Here is a 27,108-nt window from a genome sequence, read left to right on the forward strand (position 1 = left end):
GGGGGTGGTGGAGTGGAGGTGGTGGTGTCTGGCTGTGGCCGGCGGCCGCCGCGGCGGCGGCCGACGGGGCTCTCGCGTCGCCTATTGCGTCGCCAGAGCACATGGGCTTGGTCCCCTATGCTCCTCGCCTAGACCGAGGACAAGTGCTAGGATAGGATCCCGAAGGGTCCGTCAATATACTCAATCCTTCCTGTTTTATTATCTTTTTTTTTTTGAGAAATCCTATTTTATTATCTAGTTTAAACACATCAGCTTCTCTAGTTTCATTATCGCCAAAAACAAAGGAAATCGACCTATCTCCTACGTGGGCTCTAAAAGGCAAGGGAAAATGGCCCAGGATAGCCCAAATACAGCAGTCTTACTGCCTGGTGGGACCAAGCTGCGATCGGCCACCTCCTCCTTTCCCCGCCAAATTTGGGCTCCGTCCTCCCGCGAATCCCTCGCCGCCGCTCGCTGCAGCACAGCGGCGCAACCACCTCGTGCGCCTCCGGTACTAAGGACACGCGAGAAATGGCGCAGCCGTCCCCCCTCTCGCCCACCCTGCCCTTCGTCTTCGCCTGCGATGGGATCCGCGGCGTCGACCGACAGGGCCGAGCGGCGGAGGCGGGACCGGCCGCTGGGTCAAGGCGACGCGTCCACCGCGGGGCCCCTGGTGACGATTCCGGAGGATACGGAGGCCGCAGATGTTACGAGAAGGGGGTGTAAGGTGTCACCGGAGCCGAAGGAGGGTGGAGAGCCGGCGGCGGCGCAGCCGGGATCTCCAAGCTTTAGGATCTACTGCCAGGATACGTCCCGAGTCGACGCCCTGGTGGCCGCCTCCGACGCCGCCGACGACAGGGACGAGCTCGCCAGGGCCACGGGTAATTAGTTAGTTCCCTTTCTTTGTCCGTACTGTGCTGCTTGCTTCTTCTGCACCGTATCTGATTTCTTCAGGTGCATTGCGCTGACACTTTGACTCGCCCTACACCTTGGCAGAGGCGTCTCTGGCGATCAGGAACAACGATCTTGCAGGCGGCTCCGACGAGGTAGGTTCAGACATGATCTGCTCATGATCATACCTAGGCAAATTCAGCAATTGCAAATGCAGCTACGGCTTCCCTGCTGCTGTTTCTAAATCTTGCCTACATACGAAACGCAGCTGTCCAAATCCAAGGAGCAAAGCGGGTGGATGAAGTTCAGAGGCCTGGCGCTCGTCGACGCGCTGTACAGCTTGATCGTCTGCCGCAGCAAGGCAGCTTCAGCTCACAATCCTCCTCATCCTCATCCTCCTCCTGCTGCTGTTGTTGCTGCAAAACCTGATCAACCCCATGTTGTTTTGCCACCTAGACCTGCTCCTCCACGACCCTTTTTCTGATCATTCAGTAGCGTGTAAAATGCGGCTGATTCACTCACCTCCTGTACTTGATCCTGGCCGTCGTTTGTAAGCTGACCCTGCATATGAGCAACTAACTGATTTCGTCTGTGATGTAAGGAGCATCAGTGCATGAATGCACCTTTTGGTTATTAGACAAGGATACTGATTAGTGTTACAGAAAAAGGATAATCATACTAGTTTGGAAGCTGTTCATGCAAGCCTTCTGTTCTGGGACTTTTTATTCCTTTCTGAATGCTTGAAGTTTGGAAGCAAGCATGTCCCAAGATTAAGATCAATTCTGTTATCTGCACTACCCATTTCACTCTTCTTCTCTGATTTGTATATATTGCGAGAAGACACCTACAGAGTTGCCTGACGATAATATATCACCCGAATCTGTTTCACTGGTGAATTCTCATATATACATAAGTTCGTCTTCACAACTCTCCTTTATTATATACTCTCTAACTATACAAGTATTGCCTATCAATCGTGTACTAAGATGAACTGCTACCGGGACAGACGAATGTAAGAAAAGAAAAGGAAAAGAAAGATTGGAATAACAGGGACACAATTAGCTTGTCATTTGACTGCACCTACTGCAATTTTTCCTTTAGCTCTAAGCTGATCCCTATTCTTTCTTCTCACCTCCATTGGATGGCCAAGCGAGTAAGGCCGAAATGCACCTATGAGAACCGTGGAAGGTGCCATCTTGAGGCTTGGCTTGGCCTTGTGCATTCCGTTCTTTGGACTGCCAAGGTAAGATTTCATGTGACCAAATAATAGGCTCGGCATTCTCCTTAGCTCCACAACCGATGATGTGAAGAACTCGTTGGTTCTTCCGTCAGCTGAGGAATCTATACTATAACCAATTGATGCATCCAGATGCGGCGGAGGAAATCTCTCGAGTTTGGTTGTGCTCGTGCTTGTCACCAGCCTTGGTATCTGGAGAACAATAATAAGCACATTCGCCTTTTAGTCATAGCTCTAATATATGTCTAAAACTCTAAATAGAGCTTTCGATAAAAGTATCAGATAAGCAGAGAACACGAGAAGAAGACATAGCAGTATGATTTTTTTGTCAGGGGTATTTTTTATTTTAGTATGATACAGCTCAGGATAATAATTCAGAAGCAAAAAGAGGGGGAACATACCCTTGGATTTCCATTTGGCTTATTATTGACATCTGGAGTAAATACCCTTCTGCGACCATGATTTTGTAGCATGGGCTTTCTTGTTTTTGTCTGCCGTTCCACTGACCCATTTGCCCTTGATTGTCTGAAAGACATATCATAACAGATATTGAAGCTCTAGTTGACATAAGGAAGTATCATAATAAGTTCGAAAATAAGTGAGCAGGACCTTTTGTGCTTCTCATACTTCATTTTGATATCTATTTCTTTACATGGCGGATACTGCGGAAGGCTTGATGGCTCACAGGCATATGGTTCTGTCCTGAAGAACTGAATTTGCAGCAACTGGTAAGTACTTGTGAGGAGAAGACTACTACTATTTGTTGGCTTGATCATAAATTATCTTCTTGTTTGCTGAGTACTCTGAATTTATCTCTAGTTTTCGGTCAAATTTTAACAATGTTTGAAGTTAAGACTGACTTCTACAGGTTCAAATAGATGCCTTGATGGTTCAGTAGTATTAACCTCACTGTTGAGAGCGTCAGTTGCCGTGCCTCTCATATCTGGGTCAATAGATAGTAGAGTATCTAGTAGTGATAGGGCAGATGGCGCCACATCCTTAAATTTTTGAGCTATACACCGTTCATATGGCTTGAATGTAGGATGCGGGAACTTCATTTTGTCCCAGTAATCTTCTGATGGGGTACCACATAGCTTGAAAACCTTGTGCAGTTGTTCCACCTGATTAACACAAGTTAGTCCCCAAAGTGTGCAGTTTTATGCAGATAATTATGGAAAACGGGTATCCATAAGGACCAAACAAGTACCTCTGTTCTTCCTGGGAATATTGGCTCGCCTAGAAGGAGTTCCGCAAACACGCAGCCCACACTCCAAAGATCGACGCCAACGCTGTAGTGAGTGGCACCTAACAGTAGTTCAGGCGGACGATACCAAAGCGTGATCACTTGGCTAGTCATGGGCCGCGCGTTATCGGGGTCAAAATTAGTAGCCAGTCCAAAGTCGGCTATCTTAAGGATCCCATCATCGCTGACAAGCAGGTTTGAACTCTTGATGTCACGGTGAAGGACACCCTTGTTGTGACAGTGTTCGATTCCAGATAGTAGTTGTTTCATGTAGCACTTTACCTGCACACAAACAATAAGACTATGAATAAAAGAAACAAAATTCAATCGTGATCATAATTGTGTCCAATACTGTTTTCCTGGAAAAATCAGTCCTTGTTGCAGTGCAGCCTTGCTTTTGGGAAAAGATAGGCATCTTCTCACTTTTGACAATTCTATGTGAAATGAGTGAATTGCAGCCAATGTTGACAGTTGAAACATCTGAAGGGATTTCTTGTAAGCATTGTGTGAACATATATCATGGAGTGCCTGTCTCTGTCACTCGGACTGAAACTCGCATTCAAAGTTCAAACCTAGTAGATTTCCAGGTCCACGTGTTTCTCAGCGACGAATTTGTTTGCATGTTCACAAAAAGCCAAAACTCTAATTCCCTGCACGTGATCAGTCAATGATTCTTCTTCTAGAACAGAAGAAAATTCTGCTTGTGTTGATCAACTATATTTCGAAATTACTGTAGAATATAAATTATTTCTTCTTTTCCTTTTAAAAGACTGTAAGAAAAACCCTGACAGTATATATGTAGGAAACATAATTGGTGTGCATGAGAACTTGAATCCAGATGCTACATATAAAATGTTCCTTATTTCTTCTGAAATTACAAATTTGTACATACAGTAATTCTAGTGCTTCAAGATATGTTCAATTTTATCTTAACAACAAAGCAGTCCATGTTAGTCAATGTAAATACAGATCATCCCACGTAAATCACAAACATCCAGTTCGTGAACCAGGTTAACAAAGTGGTTGGCTTCTATGTTGTACTGAACTCTAAATGGTACATATAGTTGTTTTTTAAGAAACAGATCAATGTATCAAGATGCAGGTGAAGTGGACGTACGAACCTGGGGCAAGGTGAAGCGGGCGCCGGAGGCAGCAGCTGCTGCTGCGAGTCCGGTGAGGTCATGGTCCATGTATTCGAAGACAAGGTAGAGTGATGGCGCGGTGGCAAGACGGGACGTGACGAGGCCGTGGAGGCGGACGACATTGTCGTGGGCACCGAGGTGGCGGAGCAGGGCGATCTCCCGCACCATGAACCGCGCACTCTCGGCCTCACCCACGCCATCCACCCGTACCTTCTTCAGTGCCACCACAGCGCCGCTCTCCACCTCGATCGCCTTGTACACGTTGCTGTAAGTCCCCGAACCAATCTGCACGATCACAAATTATTTGCTCGAACATGTTCCAAATTTTAATAATTTCTCTATTTTTCTCTGCCTAGTACGCCCCAGATATCCGAATCAAAATAGATTAATAAACAGAATGGAACTTTTCTTGGAAGAAATAAGAAAGTGTATGAGTATGAAAATACTATACTATATGAACACCGCTAGTTGACTTTTGACACCTTCACTTCAGGCTTACGGGTTCTTGCGATGCGGACAGTAGAGAAAAAAATATGAAGGGAAATCGAGGTCGCTGATATCTTAAACCTGAACAGAGCTTGGGATTTGTTCATATCTGTTTTAGTTTAACGGTTCGGCTCTTGGAGTTTGTTTATGTGTCGAACTATAAGAAGACATCATCAATGATTACTTTTTCTGTCCTATCACCCTTGTTCTTTACTTCTTTGCAACTTGGCAAAAGAGGTTGGATTTTTCAGATTAGCAAGAACACGAACTGTAAGTTCTAAAACTAAAATTATACTCCATACGCCTTGTTTTTAGCAATCTAGGATCACAAACAGAGCAACTGGGGAAGAACGAAATTGCGAATCAGAACACACAGGAAAACGGAGGTGAAATTTCAAGAAAAACTTTCAGCAATCACCAACTACTCTGTCCTCCCGTTTAGACGTTTCCAAGAAAAGGCCAAGCTTTTCCGGCAACCACCAAAGATGGCCGGACGGGTTAGCTAGCCAAGCAGCTAGAAGCAGCTAACAGATGGTCAGGGAGCGATCCTCACCTTCTCGAGCTTGTGGAAGGCGTCGGCGGAGCGTGGCGCCCAGCCCTGGAGTGCGTCACCGGCGGCAGAGGACAGCCAGAGCGGCCACCCGGTCGCATCCTTCTTCACCGCCGCGATGTGCTCCGGGGGCGGCGCGTTGAGCTGCACCTTGTCAGCCCCTCCGACTCCTCCGGCAAGGGCAGGCGCGGCGATGGTGACGGAGGGGAAGAAGAGAGAGCAGCAGCCCGGCGAGGCGGCGAGCTTACCGAGGGTGCATCCCATGGCCGCGCCGCGTCATGTGGCGTCGGGAGCAGGGCGGAGAGTAGACAACGGGAGGAAGCGGGAAGCTGAGAAGGGAAGGAGGGAGGGAAATGGGCGACCGGTCTCCGACGCCGGACAGCGGCGGGTCTTTTGTGACGACCGTTTGGCAGTTTCCACGTTGGACTTTTTGACTCCGTGTTGTTCAGACTCCACACTCTCTTGTATTTTTGGCATTTACCAAGTGGAACATACAGTATTTACCAGGGGAAATATATTGCTGTATTTTGGGTTCTAGGAGGAAATATATTAAACAAACAACATGTATTCATATTTGTAAGGTTATGTTGGATCATGGGTGCTTGTGATGCTACTGAATTATTTACTTAGGGCTTCTTTGGTTCACATGAATTTTGTTTACCTTTTGGAAGATTTTTATACAGTACTTACAAGTATTTTGGATGCTAGTTGTTTGATTTGTTGGGCTGACATATTTGGGTTTTTTTGTGAGGGATTTATATGGACTCTATTTTGGAGGAAAATTCTACATCCACTTGGAACTCTTGCTAGAGTTTAATTATTTCTCATGTGGTGTCAAATACTCTTTGAGCTAAGTTCCATTACTATTCAAATCATATAAGATTCAAGAGTATAAGCCATCCAAACTTTGTGTTTTTTATATTGCTTTGTTTCGACAGTTGTGTGCATCAAACGAGCCCTACTTCCTGTTGTAACGTCTCATTTGTTCAAGCACTTGTCTATTTTGAGTATTCAAATGCGCTATTTTGCACTTTACTCTTTATTTGTTTCCCCCTTTTTCGTTGTAGAACTCGCCACCTTTTCAATGGCCTCATGGTTATGGCAAGGACATTTTGACTAGGAGAAATGTAAATTGTTGAGAAGAGACTTTTACATGTCGCCAACTGAATAGAGAAGAAAGTTATGTTGCCCTATACAATACACACATATAGGCCAACAAGGATGTGGGTTGCTATAGAAACAAGGTGGTGATGAATTAGTAAGCTGTTCGTACTATATATTCAAAAGACCATGCAACTCGTGCAAGTGCTAGGACACGAGTTGAGTTTGTTCACAAACTAGACAAACAAGACACACTAGTTCCTGAAGAATCTTTAGAGGTGCCTCAGAAAAGATATCTTGTGCATGATGGTATAAATGAGGGCATCTTTTGATGAAGATTTAAAAACAACCGAGTCACTTCCTATGCCAAAGGTGAATCCTCCAACTAAAATCATTGATGCGCCAAATAAGGTAGGTTTAAAGAATTCTGATATGGTGAGAGCTTATATAAAGTTGATCATCAATGAGCGCTTGTTTGAAGGACATTTGTGCTTCTGGAGGAATTGAAGAAGCCATGTATCTTGGCCTTGCCTTGATGGTTGCTATGATGTGTGGTCATTGTTATAAACTACTATCTACTTTCTTGTTTATGAACTACATGTGTGCTATTTGTGTGTTCTCTATAACAAACATAAACTACCCACTTTGTGCTATTTGTTAGAGAAACAATTATTATCTATGTTTTCGATACTTGAAAAGTATTTTGTGTCATGTGTGTTGTAGTTTTCTCCTTATTCCAATATTTTAATGTTTTCTTATGTGTGGAAAATAATATATATAATTCTATTATACATATGCTATTTTTTATACATTTACACAAGTTTATATTGTTCAAACTCAACAAACATCAAATTACATGGTATGTACATCCAAATAAGAATTGGAATTGGGTACACCCTTTGGTTCCAATAGCAAATTCCAAGAACACCCAAACAACATAATTCGAATTGGTGGCTAATTCATTTCCATATTGCATTTGGAATTCCCAGTCCAATTCAATTCCAGCTCAGATTCATTTCATCCAAACAAAGTGCAAGCGAAATTAGGAGGACCAGACATTGTTGCATATCTCACCAGTCATGTTCGAGTGGTAATGAACATATACAAGGTCATAGACTTAAGGGGAACGGAACATTTATACATGATCCGATTGAAACAGGTCACGAGGGCTAGACCCGAGTGGAACTGGAATAGTTTCCTACACTAATTGGATTTGTGCAATACTAGGTTAGGGTTCGATGCGACACAAGTGTTGGTGGTCAAGTCGTTCACCTATGTAGGATCGAGGCAATCATAACTGAAAGGTTTTACACGATTCCAAGAGTTAGATAACCTATTCACCACAAAGTTGCGGGTCGTGTGAAAAGATCTAGCAATACTAGGCGTATCCCAAAATAGCTTATTTTTTCTTAGATTAAAACAATCCTTGACTCCGATCATACTCTCCCATTATACTAGACACAAATGATGATGCGGTCACCAAATTCATCGTATTATTCTTTAAAACTTATTGAAAGAGCATTGATCCAAATGCGTGGTTTTAGTAATTAATGAAAAATCTCTATGGACTATTGTTTGCATTGATATATACTTGAAGGGTTTGTCTATGTATAATTCTTGAACCATATGTTGGCTTCAAGGTTGACAAAAGAATATTAGGTGATGATTAAGGGTTTTTTAAGGAGTTGTCCGGAGTTGGTCATGGGAGAGTTGAGCTAATGTTGAGCATTTCTTGAAGAAGAAGAAGCATGAGAATGAGGAGGAGGATGAGGAAGAGGAGGAGGAGGAGGAGAAGATGATGAAAAGAGAACAAATGATACATGTTTGATACATACAAAGTGCAAATAGTGGATTCAAATTGATCAAAACACACAAGGCGTAGACGATTTACCGAGTGGGATCAAGTGATCTCACGTGGTATGGTAAGAAATTGATGATTGCACTTTGTGAACTAACCCATGATCTTTGGGTCTGGTGTTTCCATGTGGGTTTATGTATCTCTATATGGGCATGCATCAAAATGAAGATTTCATATAACCATAGGAGGATGAAATAAATGGGTGATTTTCAAGAAGTTTGAGAAGTGCAAGTTCAAGATGAACATCTTGAAAAAATGTGTATGCTTAAAAAATTTCTTCCATTTGGTGATAATGGTCATGTGAAGATGTGCCTAAGATAGGCTCTCCCATATTGTTCTATGGGGAGCAATTTAAAAGTCTTCATCGAGCGAGCATAATCAAAAAGGTGTTGCTACTTGAGGAGGTCAAGATCGTGATCATCTGGATTAAGGGGAATGCGCAAGGAAAAGGGATATCCTTGATAGGTTTTTCCTTTTACCTGTCTCTATTAGTTGGAAGATCAGGTTATAGAATTGATATTTGTACTATCAATTCGGCTCTCAAGTGATTAAATTGATTTCATTGTTCGTATAGAGATCAAACATTTGCATGAAGATAATCTTAACTTCATACAAATTGTTTTATTTCTATTTTATCTCTGTGGGGATTTAGAGCTTGTGGTTATCTCCAAGAGAAGATCAAGTTAATCAAAACTGGTTTTCAAATGACACATCTGTTGCTTTTTTTTGTTTTTTGGATTTTGCTAAAAAATCTTAAGAGATAAAAAATCATCTTTTGGTTTCCTGCTTTGGTTTTATTTGGTTTTTCTTTGTATGGAGTTCTAGAGTTTGTTTTTATCTTCAAAACGAGCACAAGTTTACCAAAATTGGAGTGAGGATGCAAAAATTGTGGATGTTTATGTACTGGATCTTAGGGATGGAAGTTTTGGTGATCCTGCCCTCGAAGTTTCGGCCCTCGCGCTGTAAAGTTGTAACTGTTGTATTTTCAGGGAACCTTTTTAATGTGTTCTTTTTTCTCAATGGTTCCCAAGTTTTTTAGCCTGCTTTTCCCCTCAATTTTTTGACCCTCTTGATTTTTCCATCTCTCGATCATTTCTATGGTTCTTGCATCTATTTGAGGAAAAAGAGAGAGAAGAGATGAAGACATATATTTCCACGAAGCGATATTTCCTCTTTGTGAGGGTGAGATCCTGAATTCATTTGTTGATTTCCTCCCTTGTTCCTTCTCTATTATTCCTCCATAGCATTTGTTGTTTGGTGGGATTTACGAGAGAAGGACTTCTGCACTTATTGTGTTATTATCATTGCACTTGTTGCATCATTTTGAGTTCTCCCTGATGAAAGTTTTTGTGCTTATTAATTTCTCTTGATTTATTGGAACTCTAGATGGTTGATGACACCTCAAAGCTCAATCTGTATGATGTAAAGCTTCATGGTGGTTCTTGGAAGACTCCATTTAAGTTATGGAGCTTTCCCCATGCTTGTTGTAAAGGTTCATTTGCCACCTTCAAAGACACAACTTAAGTTGTGGAGATTTCCCCAGACTTGCTCTTGATGATCTAAAGATGTAAGTCCTATAAACCGGGACGGAGGGAGTAGAGAGTTTGTGCATACATCACATTTGTTGGAAATCTACTCGAATACAAAATTTGTGCCCAAACCCGAGGAAATTACCTAGCATGAACTACCGATACTCTATTTTTACTTTGTGCTTGTGAAAGGATCGTTTGCCGCACCTAGAGGGGGGGTGAATAGGTCCTAGCCAATTTTTAGTTCTTTTTCAATTTAGGCTTGACACAAAGGTAAATTCTCTAGATATGCAACTAAGTGAATTTACCTATATGACAAGGTTACCAACTAAGCAAGATATAGCTACGCAATATATAGGAGATAGAATAGGATAGAGGTAACCGAGAGTGGAGCACGCGATGACACGGAGATGATTCTCGTAGTTCCCTTCCTTTGCAAAAAGGTACGTCTACATTTGTAGGAGTGTGGTTTCTACGAAAGCCAAACCAACAGCCATGAAGGCTTCACTCAGATCTCCTGTGAGCAACGCCACGAAGGCCTAGCCCACTTCCACTAAGGGATTTCCTCGAGGTGGAAACCGGGCCTTTACAAGGTTCTTGGGGCACACATCCACAACCAAATTGGAGGCTCCCAAATCTGTAACAACACAACAATCAACAACAATACATCAACAACAATCAACTAGGGATCCAAAGAGGAACACTAGCAAGAGGGCCCTCAAGAAAATGAGGGTGAAATGTAAATCGCTTCGGTGAGGATGTAGATCGGTGTCTTCTCCTTTGAATCTCCAAAGATCAAGAGCTTTGGTTGGGGGAGGGAGGAGATCTTGCAAATCTTGAGTTCTTGAGGTGGCTCTAATGGTGGTGAAGCTTGGCAGATTTTTTATCCAATGATTGAGCAACTTGTCCCAATAGAGAAGAGAGCTATTTATATGAGTGGAGCTCTCAGATCTGACCGTTATGGACGATTTCAGTAACACCGGAAGTTCCGTCCAGGAGGGCCGGAAGTTCGGGCTGGACACCGGAAGTTCCGGCCAGGAGGGCCGGAAGTTCCGACAGGATGCTTCCGCGTCAGACGAGTTGGCAGGCAGAATCCAGGCTGAACTAGGGCGGAACTTCCGGTGACCGGAAGTTCCAGCCAAGTTCCGGAAAACCAAGAAAACCTTACAGAACATACTGAGCCACAAGTGTCATGTTTCCGAAACTTGCCCGGAAGTTGGGAGGAAGTTCCACTGACCGGAACTTCCGGCCAACTGCACCGGAACTTCCGGCCAGCTTTCGAAAGCTCCAACTGTGAGGGGCGCTGTGGGACTGCTGAGAGGAGAATCTGGGCGGAAGTTCCGCCGGCAGGGGCCGAAACTTCCGCCAGAAGTGAAAAACCAGCCGCAGCTTCAGATTTGCCATTCCAATTCACCAGCCATGAATATATAATGAAACCATGTACCTATCTACATCAACACACATAAATATATACCTAGTGATGACATCAAACACACAAAACCCAAAAGGGCGGGAAATGTTCTTTCAATCTCCCCCTTTTTGGTGTTTGATGACAACACAAGTATTTGCAAGGAATGAATAACGTAAACAACAAGCATTAACAAATAAGAAGCTCCCCCTATATCTTGCATCCATCTTCCATGGGTTAGCAATACAACATAGTGATAAGCATATAGATAGATAGATCATGCACACATAGATAACCATAGAAGACTCACATCCGGAGTTTACCATACACAACGATAAGGTTCCATACACATAGATAAGGTTCACAAACCACATAAAAGCTAGGAACAAAGTTCGACACCACAAAGATAAATGGAATCACACGCGATAAAAATCAAAGACAACACGAGCTTATGACTCCCCCATGAAAATACCCAACGGAGAGCAACCTAATAAGGTCTCACTCTCCCCCTTTGGCACCAAGGCACCAAAAAGGAACAGGAGGAACTACACGTCCCAAGGGTCGGCGCTAGCCTAGCCGGGAGGAAGATCCGATGGAGCGCCGGGGTAGGGTGGAGTGTGAGGAGGAGACTCGATCTTGAGACCATTTGGAGGGAGAGGAACGCCATGCTGAGAAACCCACTCAGCCTCCGGAGTGATATTCTCCTCGGATCCGGGAGGAGACACGTCCACATTGAGAGCCCTCATAATGCTCTTCTGACAAACCCGAGACTTCTTGGCCTCAGCATGCTGCTGATACTGACGGTGATTGACAACTGAGGTGAGACAAAAGATATGTCGCATGCGGCGAGCAAGCTTAGAAGCCCAGCTAGGTGGCTTCTCAACCATGGGGGGAACATCTTCTATGGGCGAGTTGTTGCGCTTGACCCTAAGAACCTTCACTTCATGAGATGTGATGTTGAGAGGAATAGAGTGAAGTAGAGGAGCCGGAAAAGTAGCAACCCAAGTGTCTTCAATGAGCTTCATGATGAAAGGAGCAACTGAAGGAAGCTTTTTCTCCATCACACATGACCACATCTCATTGTAGATGTAGTCCATCACATCAAGCTTCTCACCGGTGCCCTTCTTAGTATAGGAGTTTGCCATAAGATCCACTTCATATAGATGCAATTCATCAAGGTTGCCACCCTTGGGTCCAATTGTTTCCCGGTAGACGCCAAGCATGATGTCCCAAGTAGGGAGAAGATCCGCACTCTTGCCCGGAATACCCCAACCTTTGATAGAGGTGTTCCAAGACTTCCTTGGTTTGAGCAAATGAACTATCATGACACCTCCAACCATTTGCATTCACGCCTGGTGAGCGAGGGTATCCAAGAGCATCTCCAAAGCTTGCCAAGTTAGCCTCAAGGAGGGTTTCATGAGTCATCCACCGGAAAGTTCTAGCTTCATCTTGTTCAAAGTGAACGGTGGCATAGAATTGTTGAATCAACCTGATGTCGAAGTCCTTGTTGGGCTCCATAATGGGATAGAGCCCAAACTCACCACACATAGCATATGCTTCTTCAAAGTACCTTGTGGCGACCATCTTGGCGGTGTCAATGGCGTGTTGAGGGGCTACCCCCTTCTTGAAGGGCACATAGACCTCATAGAAGATCTCCTCTTGAGTCTTGTTGTGGAAGCGCTTATCCCCAACCCTATTGTTCCGAGGGATGAGGTAAGGGTTCACATTCCGGAGCTCCTTGTACTCAAGACAAAGCATGTTCTTCACCAACACATGAACTTGCTTGCCACGAACATCGGTTGACTTGGTATGCCTTTGAGCAGCTTGTTGACGAGCCATGAGCTTGGATGGTCGAGTGCGCTCAACTTCTTCTTCTATCTCGTCCACATGACCCTTGCCTCTCTTCTTGGAGCCACCTGTGATACAACTCTGAGGATAGGGATGATAAATTAGAGCACACAAACAAGGAGGTCAAAACTAGATCCTGAACAGAGTATTGAGGTCACAGCGGTAAACAAGTCAGGCCAGAAGTTCCGGTGAGAACCGGCGGAAGTTCCGGCGCTAGCGGCCGGAACATCCGGCTGTTCGAGTGACAGCGAAATTTCTCACCAGATTCGCGGCAATGGCGTTGTGAACTGCACTACTTCAACATCCTAGGCAAGATCTAGCAGAGAATCGGCATTACCAAAGCTTGACCTAGAGTATGCCCTATATTTCATCTAGTGAGGTCTACCCACACATAGAGAGGGAAAAGGCACAAACCGGGAGAAGCCATGGTGGAGGAGAGGGAGGGGATGCCAATCCACGGAGTCGATCCGGCGGAGGTCGCCGGAGAAGGGAGATCGGGCCGGGGAGGTCACCGCCGCCACAGGGAGGAGAGAGAGCACGAGCAGATGTGAGAAGGGGGAAAGAGAGGGGCAGGAAGTGCCTCCCCATCCCCGACCCGTTATGTGGGAAAATTTTAAGAGCGGAAGTTCCGCTCGCTGGAGCCGGAACTTCCGGTCCCACAAAATTCCCACCGACAGAACAGTGTCGTAGGAGCCAGGCGCAGGCCAGAAGAATACAGCCGGAAGTACCGGTCGGAAAGACCGGAACATCCGGGGAAGCAGAAAACAGGGCCAGAACTTGATTTTGACAGGGAAAAGGTGCACTCGGAGTAGGAAGAGGATATGTCTTAGATGTGATAGGCTTAGGACAGATGATCCAAACTGTAAGATGGTACATGATCACTCATTTTTGCAAATAACGCAAATGAAGTCCAAAAATGAGCGATTTCCCATAAAAACAAGGAGATGTCAAATAAAATCCAATTAAGATCCAAATTACTCCAACTCATGTTATGGCATGGCACCGCGAAGATATATCTTGGGCCCAAACCACTACTCATCATTGAAGCTCACATATCAACATATGATATAAAGAGAATGATTTCTTAATGTTGGCATCATGGGGGGAGGGATAGCTCAATAATTTAAACCGCACTCCCCCTATTTCCATGCCCACATCTAAACCAAATAAAGTTTTGAGAAAAGGGTGTGTTTGCAAGATGGTCAAGCTATACTCCTTGAATCAATGATATTTAGCTCATTCCTCAAATAGCAAAACCTTGCTTCATCAAGAGGCTTCGTGAGTATATCGGCAAGTTGATCTTTGGTAGGAACATAGATAAGCTCAATATCACCACGGGCAACATGATCCCTAATGAAATGATTCCGGATCTCAATATGCTTCGTTCTTGAATGTTGCACCTGTTGGAGATATGCCCAAGAGGCAATAATAAAAGTGGTTACTATATATCTTTATGTTTATGATAAATGTTTATATACCATGCTATAATTGTATTAACCGAAACATTGATACATGTGTGATATGTAAACAACAAAGAGTCCCTAGTATGCCTCTTAACTAGCTTGTTGATTAATGGATGATTAGTTTCATAATCATGAACATTGGATGTTATTAATAACAAGGTTATATCATTATATGAATGATGTAATGGACACACCCAATTAAGCGTAGCATAAGATCACGTCATTAAGTTATTTGCTATAAGCTTTCGATACATAGTTACCTAGTCCTTATGACCATGAGATCATGTAAATCACTTATACCGGAAAGGTACTTTGATTACATCAAACGCCACTGCGTAAATGGGTGGTTATAAAGATGGGATTAAGTATCCGGAAAGTATGAGTTGAGGCATATGGATCAACAGTGGGATTTGACCATCCCGATGACGGATAGATATACTCTGGGCCCTCTCGGTGGAATGTCGTCTAATGTCTTGCAAGCATATGAATAAGTTCATAAGAGACCACATACCACGGTACGAGTAAAGAGTACTTGTCAGGAGACGAGGTTGAACAAGGTATAGAGTGATACCGATGATCAAACCTCGGACAAGTAAAATATCGCGTGACAAAGGGAATTGGTATCGTATGTGAATGGTTCATTCGATCACTAAAGTCATCGTTGAATATGTGGGAGCCATTATGGATCTCCAGATCCCGCTATTGGTTATTGGTCGGAGAGAGTACTCAACCATGTCCACATAGTTCGCGAACCGTAGGGTGACACACTTAAGGTTTGATGTTGAAATGGTAGAACTTGAAATATGGAATGGAGTTCGAAGTATTGTTCGAAGTCCCGGATGGGATCCCGGACATCACGAGGAGTTCCGGAATGGTCCGGAGAATAAGATTCATATATAGGAAGTCATTTTATAAGTTTTAAAATGATCCGGTGATTTTGCGGAAGGTTCTAGAAGGTTATAGAAAAGTCCGGAAGGAATCACTAAGGAAGGAGGAGTCCCGGAGGGACTCCACCTCCCCATGGCCGGCCAACCCTAGAGGGTGGAGTCCAAGGTGGACTCCACCAAGGGGGCCGGCCACCCACCCCCCACATGGAAGGGGGGAATCCCACCTCAAGTGGGAGTCCCACCTTGGGTAGATTTCCCTACTACATGGAAGGTTCTTGTGTTGGGGTCATATTCGAAGACTTGTAGTCCAACACTTGGGGATCCACCTATATAATGAGGGGCATAGGGGAGGGGGGCGGCCACCCCAAGACCACAAGGTGGCCGCACCCCTTAGTGGCCGGCGCCCCCCTCTCTCAAACCCTAGCCGCCCCCTCTCTCATCCACCTCTCCCGCACGCTTAGCGAAGCTCCGCCGGAGTTCTCCACCGTCACCGCCACCACGCCGTCATACTGCCGGACTCAAGGAGGAGCTACTACTTCCGCTGCCCGCTGGAACGGGGAGAAGGACATCGTCTTCATCAACACCGAACGTGTGACCGAGTACGGAGGTGTTGCCCGATCGTGGCACCGTGATCAAGATCTTCTACGCGCTTTTGCAAGCGGCAAGTGATCGTCTACCGCAGCAATAAGAGCCTCATCTTGTAGGCTTTGGAAATCTTCAAGGGTGAGTCTCGATCATCCCCTCGTTGCTACCGCCTTCTAGATTGCATCTTGGCTTGGATTGCGTTCTCGCGGTAGGAAAATTTTTGTTTTCTATGCAACGAATCCCTACAGTGGTATCAGAGTCGTGTCTATGCATAGATGGTTGCACGAGTAGAACACAATGGTTTTGTGGGCGTTGATGCTCTTGTTGTCTTTAGTTTGAGTACTTTGCATCTTTGTGGCATAGTAGGATGAAGCGGCTCGGACTAACTTTACATGACCGCGTTCATGAGACTTGTTCCTCGTTCGACATGCAACTTGTATTGCATAAGAGGCTTTGCGGGTGTCTGTCTCTCCTACTATAGTGAAGATTCAATTTACTCTTCTATTGACAACACTAGTATCACCGTTGTGGTTCATGTTCATAGGTAGATTAGATCTCTCTCGAAAACCCTAAACCACGTAAAATATGCAAACCAAATTAGAGACGTCTAACTTGTTTTTGCAGGGTTTGGTGATGTGATATGGCCATAATGTGATGATAAATATGTATGAGATGATCATTATTGTATTGTGGCAACCGGCAGGAGCCTTATGGTTGTCTTTAAATTTCATGTTGAGTAGTATTTCAAAGTAGTTGTAATAGTTGCTACATGAGGTGAACAACCATGAAGACGGCGCCATTGACCTTGACGCTACGCCGACGATGATGGAGATCATGCCCGAAGATGATGGAGATCATGTCCGTGCTTTGGAGATGATCAAAGGCGCAAAGACAAAAGGGCCATATCATATCACATATGAACTGCATGTGATGTTAATCCTTTTATGCATCTTATTTTGCTTAGATCGCGACGGTAGCATTATAAGATGACCCCTCACTAAAATATCAAGATAATAAAGTGTTCATCCTTAGTAGCACCGTTGCCAAGACTTGTCGTTTCGAAGCATCTCGTGATGATCGGGTGTGATAGAATCAACAAGTGCATACAACGGGTGCAAGCCAGTTTTGCACATGCGGATACTAAGGTGGCCTTGACGAGCCTAGCATGTACAGACATGGTCTCGGAACACGTGATACCGAAAGGTAGAGCATGAATCATATGGTTGATATGATGAACACTTTGAGTGTTCGCCATTGAAATTACACCTTGTCTCGTGATGATCGGACTTAGGTGTGGTGGATTTGGTTCGTGTGATCACTAAGACAATGCGGGGGATATTGTTTTGAGTGGGAGTTCACCTAGATTTTTAATTATGTTGAACTAAAATTTGAACTCAATTTGTCATAAACTTAGTCTAAACTATTGCAAATATATGTTGTAGAGATGGCGTCCCCAATCAATTTTAACCAGTTCCTAGAGAAAGAAAAGCTTAAGAGCAACGGTAGCAACTTCACCGACTGGTTCCGTCATGTGAGGACCTTCCTCTCTGGCGGAAATCTGCAATTTGTGCTTGATGCACCGCTAGGTGACCCTCCTGCAGAAACTGAAACCGATGAAGTAAAGAATGTTTACGCGACTCGGAAAACTCGGTACTCTCAAGTTCAGTGTGCCCTCCTGTGCAGTCTGGAAGCCGATCTTCAAAAACGTTTTGAGCACCATGATCCTCATGAGTTGGTCAATGAGCTGAAAGCTATATTTGAAACTCATGCGGCCGTGGAATGCTATGAAGCATCGAAACACTTCTTCAGCTGCATGATAGAAGAAGGCAGCTCCGTTAGTGAGCACATGCTCGCCATGACCGGGCATGCGAAGAAACTCAGTGACTTGGGAATAGTGATTCCTAACAGACTGGGGATTAATCGTGTCCTTCAATCACTGCCACCAAGTTACAAGAACTTTGTGATGAACTACAATATGCAGAACATGAACAAAGAGTTACTGAACTCTTTGGCATGCTAAAAGCTGAGATTGAGATCAAGAAAGAGCACCAAGTGTTGATGGTCAACAAGACCACCAGTTTCAAGAAACAGGGCAAGTCTAAGGGAAAATTCAAGAAGGGTGGCAAGAAAGCTGCCACGCCTCCTATGAAACCTAAGAACGGCCCTAAGCACGATCTTTGAGTGCTATTACTGCAAGGAGAAGGGACACTAGAAGCGTAATAGCTCCAAGTATCTGGCTGATCTGAAGAGCGGCCTTGTCAAGAAGAAGAAAGAAGGTATATCTGATATACATGTTATAGATGTTTATCTCACTGGTTCTCGTTCTAGTACCTGGGTATTTGATACTGGTTCGGTTGCTCATATTTGTAACTCGAAACAGGAACTAAGGAATAAACGAAGACTACTGAAAGATGAAGTGACGATGCGCGTTGGAAATAGATCCAAAGTCGATGTGATCGCTGTCGGCACACTTCCTCTACATCTACCTTCGGGATTAGTTTTAAGCCTAAATAATTGTTATTTTGTACCCGCGTTGAGCATGAACATTATATCTGGATCTTGTTTAATGCAAGACGGTTATTCATTCAAGTCTGAGAATAATGGTTGTTCTATTTTTATGAATAATATCTTTTATGGTCGAGCACCTGAAAAGAATGGCTTATTTCTGTTAGATCTCGATAGTAGTGATACGCATATACATAACATTGATGCTAAGCGAATTAAATTGAATGATAATTCTACTTATATGTGGCACTGTCGTCTTGGTCATATTGGAGTGAAACGCATGAAGAAACTCCATACCGATGGATTACTTGAATCACTTGACTTTGAGTCACTTGATAGATGCGAAGCATGTCTAATGGGAAAAATGACTAAGACTCCATTTTCTGGTATGATGGAGCGAGCTACTGACTTATTGGAAATCATACATACCGATGTGTGCGGACCAATGAGTGTAGCATCGCGCGGTGGTTATCGTTATGTTCTAACCTTCACAGATGATCTGAGTAGATATGGGTATATCTATTTCATGAAACATAAATCCGAAACTTTCGAGAAGTTTAAGGAATTCCAAAGTGAAGTACAAAATCAATGTAACAAGAAGATAAAATTTCTACGATCTGATCGCGGAGGTGAATATCTGAGTTATGAGTTTGGCATGCATTTAAAGAAATGCGGAATACTTTCACAATTGACACCGCCGGGAACACCACAACGAAACGGTGTGTCCGAACGTCGTAATCGAACTCTCTTAGATATGGTTCATTCTATGATGTCTCTTACTGATTTGCCGTTATCATTTTGGAGTTATGCATTAGAGACAGCCGCATTCACTTTAAATAGAGCACCATCAAAATCCGTAGAAACGACACCGTATGAATTATGGTTTAATAAGAAACCTAAGCTGTCGTTCCTTAAAGTTTGGGGTTGCGAAGCCTATGTAAAGAAGTTACAACCGGACAAGCTAGAACCCAAAGCGGAGAAATGCGTCTTCATAGGATACCCTAAGGAAACTATAGGGTACACTTTCTATCACAGATCCGAAGGCAAAATCTTTGTTGCTAAGAACGGAACCTTTCTTGAGAAAGAATTTCTCACTAAAGAAGTGACTGGAAGAAAAGTAGAACTCGATGAGATTGATGAATCTTTACTCGTTGATCGAGTAGCGCAAAGACGAAGCTGTTCCTGTACCGTCTACACCGGTAACAGAGGAAGCTAATGATAATGATCATGAAACTTCGAACGAGGAAACTACTAAACCTTGCAGATCAACAAGGGAACGTGCCACTCCTGATTGGTATGATCCTTGTCTAAATGTCATGATTGTGGACAACAATGATGAGGACCCTGCGACGTATGAAGAAGCGATGATGAGCCCAGATTCCAACAAATGGCAAGAAGCCATGAAATCCGAAATGGGATCCATGTATGATAATAAAGTATGGACTTTGGTAGACTTACCTGATAGCCGCAAGGCTGTCGAGAATAAATGGATCTTCAAGAGAAAAACAGATGTTGATAGTAATATTACTGTCTATAAAGCTCGACTTGTCGCAAAGGGTTTCCGACAAATTCAAGGAGTTGACTACGATGAGACTTTCTCACCTGTAGCGAAGCTAAAATCTGTGAGGATTTTGTTAGCAATAGCTGCATTTTTCGATTATGAGATTTGGCAGATGGATGTCAAAACGGCTTTCCTTAATGGAGACATTGAGGAAGAGTTGTATATGGTACAACCCAAAGGTTTTGTCGATCCTAAAAATGCTGACAAAGTATGCAAACTTCAGCGTTCAATCTATGGACTGAAGCAAGCATCAAGAAGTTGGAACCGACGCTTTGATAAGGTGATCAAAGACTTCGGGTTTATACAGTGTCATGGAGAGGCATGTATTTACAAGAAAGTGAGTGGGAGCTCTGTAGCATTCCTGATATTATATGTAGATGACATATTATTGATTGGGAATGATATAGAACTATTAAGCAGTGTAAAAGGTTATTTGAATAATAGTTTTTCAATGAAAGACCTTGGTGAAGCATCGTATATATTAGGCATCAAGATTTATAGAGATAGATCAAGACGTCTAATAGGGCTATCACAGAGTACATACCTGGACAAGATTCTAAAGAAGTTTAGAATGGACGAAAGTAAGAAAGGGTACTTACCTATGTTACCAGGCAAGGTCTTGAGTAAGACTCAAGGACCGGCTACGGCAGAAGAAAGAGAAAGGATGAGTCAGATCCCCTATGCCTCGGCAGTAGGCTCTATTATGTATGCCATGCTATGTACTAGACCGGATATAGCACATGTTGTTAGTTTGACTAGCAGATATCAAAGTGATCCAGGAATGGAACACTGGACAGCGGTCAAGAATATCCTGAAGTACTTGAAAAGAACTAAGGATATGTTCCTTTGTGTTATGGAGGTGACCAAGAGCTCGTTGTAATAAGTTACACCGATGCAAGTTGGAACACTGATCCTGATGACTCTAAGTCACAGTCTGGGTACGTGTTTATATTGAATGGTGCTGCAGTAAGCTAGGCAAGCTCAAAGCAGTGCACGGTGGCGAAGTCTTCAACAGAATCAGAGTACATAGCGGCTTCAGAGGCTTCATCAGAAGCGGTATGGATGAAGAGGTTCATTGTAGAGCTCGGTGTGGTTCCTAGTGCATTGGACCCACTAGTCATCTACTGTGACAACATGGGTGCCATCGCCAATGCACAAGAACCAAGGTCACACAAGAGGCTGAAGCATATCAAGCTGCATTACCACTCGATTCGCGAGTACATCGAAGATGGAGAAGTAAAGATTTGCAAAGTACACACTGATCTGAATGTAGCAGATCCGTTGACTAAAGCTCTCCCTAGGGCAAAGCATGACCAACACCAGAATGCCATGGGTGTTAGGTACATTACAATGTAATCTAGATTATTGACTCTAGTGCAAGTGGGAGACTATTGGAGATATGCCCAAGAGGCAATAATAAAAGTGGTGTCCCTAGTATGCCTCTTAACTAGCTTGTTGATTAATGGATGATTAGTTTCATAATCATGAACATTGGATGTTATTAATAACAAGGTTATATCATTATATGAATGATGTAATTGACACACCCAATTAAGCGTAGCATAAGATCACGTCATTAAGTTATTTGCTATAAGCTTTCGATACATAGTTACCTAGTCCTTATGACCATGAGATCATATAAATCACTTATACCGGAAAGGTACTTTGATTACATCAAACGCCACTGCGTAAATGGGTGGTTATAAAGATGGGATTAAGTATCCGGAAAGTATGAGTTGAGGCATATGGATCAACAGTGGGATTTGTCCATCCCGATGACGGATAGATATACTCTGGGCCCTCTCGGTGGAATGTCGTCTAATGTCTTGCAAGCATATGAATAAGTTCATAAGAGACCACATACCACGGTACGAGTAAAGAGTACTTGTCAGAAGACGAGGTTGAACAAGGTATAGAGTTATACCGATGATCAAACCTCGGACAAGTAAAATATCGCGTGACAAAGGGAATTGGTATCGTATGTGAATGGTTCATTCGATCACTAAAGTCATCGTTGAATATGTGGGAGCCATTATGGATCTCCAGATCCCGCTATTGGTTATTGGTCGGAGAGAGTACTCAACCATGTCCACATAGTCCGCGAACCGTAGGGTGACACACTTAAGGTTTGATGTTGAAATGGTAGAACTTGAAATATGGAATGGAGTTCGAAGTATTGTTCGAAGTCCCGGATGGGATCCCGGACATCGCGAGGAGTTCCGGAATGGTCCGGAGAATAAGATTCATATATAGGAAGTCATTTTATAAGTTTTAAAATGATCCGGTGATTTTGCGGAAGGTTCTAGAAAAGTCCAGAAGGAATCACTAAGGAAGGAGGAGTCCCGGAGGGACTCCACCTCCCCATGGCCGGCCAACCCTAGAGGGTGGAGTCCAAGGTGGACTCCACCAAGGGGGCCGGCCACCCCCCACATGGAAGGGGGGAATCCCACCTCAAGTGGGAGTCCCACCTTGGGTAGGTTTCCCTACTACATGGAAGGTTCTTGTGTTGGGGTCTTATTAGAAGACTTGTAGTCCAACACTTGGGGATCCACCTATATAATGAGGGGCATAGGGGAGGGGGCCGGCCACCCCAAGACCACAAGGTGGCCGCACCCCTTAGTGGCCGGCGCCCCCCTCTCCCAAACCCTAGCCGCCCCCTCTCTCCTCCACCTCTCCCGCACGCTTAGCGAAGCTCCGCCGGAGTTCTCCACCGCCACCGCCACCACGCTGTCGTGCTGCCGGATTCAAGGAGGAGCTACTACTTCCGCTGCCCGCTGGAACGGGGAGAAGGACGTCGTCTTCATCAACACCGAACGTGTGACCGAGTACGGAGGTGCTGCCCGATCGTGGCACCGTGATCAAGATCTTCTACGCGCTTTTGCAAGCGGAAAGTGATCGTCTACCGCAGCAACAAGAGCCTCATCTTGTAGGCTTTGGAAATCTTCAAGGGTGAGTCTCGATCATCCCCTCGTTGCTACCGTCTTCTAGATTGCATCTTGGCTTGGATTGCGTTCTCGCGGTAGGAAATTTTTTGTTTTCTGTGCAACGAATCCCTACAGCACCGGATTATAGGCAATCTTGATGGCACTTTCATTGTCACATAATAGAGGCACTTTGTCACAAATGACACCGTATTCCTTTAAAGTTTGCCTCATCCATAACAATTGAGTGCATCCACTTGCAGCGGCAACATATTCAGCTTCGGCGGTGGAGAGAGATATACAATTTTGCTTCTTAGAAGACCAACATACCAAGGACCTTCCAAGGAATTGGCAAGCCCCGGAAGTTGATTTCCTATCATCCTTGTCTCCCGCCCAATCCGCATCGGTTTATCCATTGAGAATAAAATTTGAGCCTTTAGGGTACCAAATACCATATCTTGGGGTATCAACCAAATATCGAAAGATTCTTTTGAGAGCCATCATGTGGCTCTCCTTAGGAGAAGCTTGATACCTTGCACACACACCAACACTCAACACTATATCCGGTCTAGATGCACAAAGGTAAAGCAAGGATCCAATCATGGAGCGATATACCTTTTCATCCACCTCTTTACCATTGGGATCAAGTGCAAGATGACATTTAGTAACCATATGAGTGGCTACACCCTTCAACTCGGTCATCTTGAACCTCTTGAGCATGTCTTGAAGATATTTTGCTTGATTGATGAAGGTTCCTTCCCTCAATTGCTTGATCTCAAAACCAAGTAAGAACTTCATCTCTCCCATCATAGACATCTCAAACCTATCGATCATAAGCTTTGAGAATTCATCATTGAAAGCTTTGTTAGTAGAGCCAAAGATAATATCATCAACATATAATTGGCAAACGAAAAGCTCCCAATTGACCCTCTTAGTAAAAAGAGTGGGATCGATTAGCCCAACATCAAATCCACGGTCTATCAACAATTCCTTAAGGTGCTCGTACCAATCTCTAGGAGCTTGTTTGAGACCATAAAGTGCTTTATCAAGCTTATAGACATGGTTAGGAAAGTTGAGATCCTCAAACCCCGGGGGTTGCTTAACATAAACCTCTCATGCAAAGGACCATTAAGAAATGCACTTTTCACATCCATTTGTTGTAACTTAAAGTTATGATGAGATGCATAAGCAAGAAGGATACGGATGGACTCAAGGTGAGCCACGGGAGCATAAGTTTCTCCAAAGTCAATTCCTTCAACTTGAGAGAAACCTTGGGCTAACCAATTTGATGCTTGTGAAAGGATCGTATGCCGCACATAGAGGGGGGGTGAATAGGTGCTAACCAATTTTTAGTTCTTTTTCAATTTAGGCTTGACACAAAGGTAAATTCTCTAGATATGCAACTAAGTGAATTTACCTATATGACAAGGTTACCAAGTAAGCAAGATATAGCTACGCAATATATAGGAGATAGAATAGGATAGAGGTAACCGAGAGTGGAGCACGCGATGACACGGAGATGATTCACGTAGTTCCCTTCCTTTGCAAGAAGGTATGTCTACGTTTGGAGGAGTGTGGTTGCTATGAAAGCCAAATCAACAGCCACGAAGGCTTCACTCAGATCTCTTGTGAGCAACGCCACGAAGGCCTAGCCCACTTCCACTAACGGATTTCCTCGAGGCGGAAACCGGGCCTTTATAAGGTTCTTGGGGCACACATCCACAACCAAATTGGAGGCTCCCAAATCTGTAACAACACAACAATCAACAACAATACATCAACAACAATACATCAACAACAATCAACTAGGGATCTAAAGAGGAACACTAGCAAGAGGGCCCTCAAGCAAATGAGGGTGAAATGTAAATCGCTTCGGTGAGGATGTAGATCGGTGTCTTCTCCTTTGAATCTCCAAAGATCAAGAGCTTTTGTTGGGGGAGGGAGGAGATCTTGCAAATCTTGAGTTCTTGAGGTGGCTCTAATGGTGGTGAAGCTTGGCAGATTTTTTGTCCAATGATTGAGCAACTTGTCCCAATAGAGAAGAGAGCTATTTATATGAGTGGAGCTCTCAGATCTGACCGTTATGGACGATTTCAGTAACACCGGAAGTTCCGGCCAGGAGGGCCGGAAGTTCCGGCAGGTTGCTTCCGCGTCAGACGAGCTGGCAGGCAGAATCCGGGCCGAACTAGGGCGGAACTTCCGGTGACCGGAAGTTCCGGAAAACCGAGAAAACCTTACAGAACATACTGAGCCACAAGTGTCATGTTTCCGGAACTTGCCCGGAAGTTGGGCGGAAGTTCCGCTGACCGGAACTTCCGGCCAACTGCACCGGAACTTCCGGCCAACTTTCGAAAGCTCCAACTGTGAGGGGCGCTGTGGGACTGCTGAGAGGAGAATCTGGGCGGAAGTTCCGCCGGCAGGGGCCGGAACTTCCGCCAGAAGTGAAAAACCAGCAGCAACTTCAGATTTGCCATTCCAATTCACCAGTCATGAATATATAATGAAACCATGTACATGTCTACATCCACACACATAAATATATACCTAGTGTTGACATCAAACACACAAAACCAAAAAGGGCGGGAAATGTTCTTTCAGCTTGTTCCTGGCCTCTACACTCTAAAGAAAAGAAAGGTAGCTGATACGTCTCCGACGTATCGATAATTTCTTATGTTCCATGCCACATTATTGATGATATCTACATGTTTTATGCATACTTTATGTCATATTTATGCATTTTCCGGCACTAACCTATTAACGAGATGCCGAAGAGCCGATTCTTTGTTTCTGCTGTTTTTGGTTTCAGAAATCCTAGTAAGGAAATATTCTCGGAATTGGACGAAATCAACGCCCAGGGGCCTATTTTCACACGAAGCTTCTAGAAGACCGAAGATGATACGAAGTGGGGCCACGAGCTGGCGACACACTAGGGCGGCGCGGCCTGGGCCTTGGCCGCGCCGGCCTGTTGTGTGGGGCCCTCGTGTGGCCCCCTGACCTATCTCCTCCGCCTACTTATAGCCTTCGTCGCGAAACCCCCAGTACCGAGAGCCACGATACGGAAAACCTTCCAGAGACGCCGCCGCCAATCCCATCTCGGGGGATTCAGGAGATCGCCTCCGGCACCCTGCCGGAGAGGGGAATCATCTCCCGGAGGACTCTTCACCGCCATGGTCGCCTCCGGAGTGATGAGTGAGTAGTTCACCCCTGGACTATGGGTCCATAGCAGTAGCTAGATGGTCGTCTTCTCCTAATTGTGCTTCATTGTCGGGTCTTGTGAGCTGCCTAACATGATCAAGATCATCTATCTGTAATGCTATATGTTGTGTTTGTTGGGATCCGATGGATAGAGAATACTATGTTATGTTGATTATCAATCTATTACCTATGTGTTGTTTATGATCTTGCATGCTCTCCGTTATTAGTAGAGGCTCTGGCCAAGTTTTTACTCTTAACTACAAGAGGGAGTATTTATGCTCGATAGTGGGTTCATGTCTCCATTAAATCTGGGGGAGTGACAGCAACCCCTAAGGTTGTGGATGTGCTGTTGCCACTAGGGATAAAACATTGATGCTATGTCCGAGGATGTAGTTATTGATTACATTACGCACCATACTTAATGCAATTGTCTGTTGTTTTCAACTTAATACTGGAAGGGGTTCGGATGATAACCTGAAGGTGGACTTTTCAGGCATAGATGCATGCTGGATAGCGGTCTATGTACTTTGTCGTAATGCCCAATTAAATCTCACAATACTCATCATATCATGTATGTGCATTGTCATGCCCTCTCTATTTGTCAATTGCCCAACTGTAATTTGTTCACCCAACATGCTATTTATCTTATGGGAGAGACACCTCTAGTGAACTGTGGACCCCGGTCCATTCTTTACATCGAATACAATCTACTGCAATAC

General features: G+C 44.2%; 2 protein-coding genes across 2 annotated transcripts; one reads left to right on the forward strand and one right to left on the reverse strand.

The window, feature by feature from the left end:
- Window positions 1-462: 462 nt before the first annotated feature.
- On the forward strand, window positions 463-1,465 carry LOC127345448 (uncharacterized). Its single transcript, XM_051371924.2, has 3 exons — window positions 463-860; window positions 976-1,025; window positions 1,139-1,465. The coding sequence occupies exons 1-3, from the start codon at window positions 563-565 to the stop codon at window positions 1,352-1,354; spliced, it is 564 nt and encodes a 187-aa protein (XP_051227884.1). The 5' UTR covers window positions 463-562; the 3' UTR covers window positions 1,355-1,465.
- A 257-nt stretch (window positions 1,466-1,722) lies between these two features.
- On the reverse strand, window positions 1,723-5,902 carry LOC127345447 (probable serine/threonine-protein kinase At1g54610). The gene is made up of 7 exons (XM_051371923.2): window positions 5,532-5,902; window positions 4,472-4,777; window positions 3,315-3,632; window positions 3,013-3,228; window positions 2,717-2,817; window positions 2,509-2,632; window positions 1,723-2,299 (listed from the first exon to the last, which is right to left on the reverse strand). Exons 1-7 carry the CDS (start codon window positions 5,790-5,792, stop codon window positions 1,937-1,939), a joined length of 1,689 nt encoding a protein of 562 aa, XP_051227883.1. The 5' UTR covers window positions 5,793-5,902; the 3' UTR covers window positions 1,723-1,936.
- Between the last annotated feature and the right edge of the window lie 21,206 nt (window positions 5,903-27,108).

Source organism: Lolium perenne, chromosome 3 (genome assembly GCF_019359855.2).
Source record: "Lolium perenne isolate Kyuss_39 chromosome 3, Kyuss_2.0, whole genome shotgun sequence".
Classification (NCBI taxonomy): domain Eukaryota; kingdom Viridiplantae; phylum Streptophyta; class Magnoliopsida; order Poales; family Poaceae; genus Lolium; species Lolium perenne.

Bases quoted from the DNA above. Each gene is read 5' to 3' on its own strand.
- LOC127345448 (XM_051371924.2), top strand. From the start codon at position 563: ATGGGATCCGCGGCGTCGACCGACAGGGCCGAGCGGCGGAGGCGGGAC. The intron at 861-975 runs GTAATTAGTTAG...ACACCTTGGCAG, and splicing joins CGAGCTCGCCAGGGCCACGG to AGGCGTCTCTGGCGATCAGG. The intron at 1,026-1,138 runs GTAGGTTCAGAC...TACGAAACGCAG, and splicing joins TTGCAGGCGGCTCCGACGAG to CTGTCCAAATCCAAGGAGCA.
- LOC127345447 (XM_051371923.2), bottom strand. From the start codon at position 5,792: ATGGGATGCACCCTCGGTAAGCTCGCCGCCTCGCCGGGCTGCTGCTCT. The intron at 3,229-3,314 runs GTACTTGTTTGG...TGTGTTAATCAG, and splicing joins TATTCCCAGGAAGAACAGAG to GTGGAACAACTGCACAAGGT. The intron at 2,818-3,012 runs GTTAATACTACT...CTGCAAATTCAG, and splicing joins CTGACGCTCTCAACAGTGAG to TTCTTCAGGACAGAACCATA.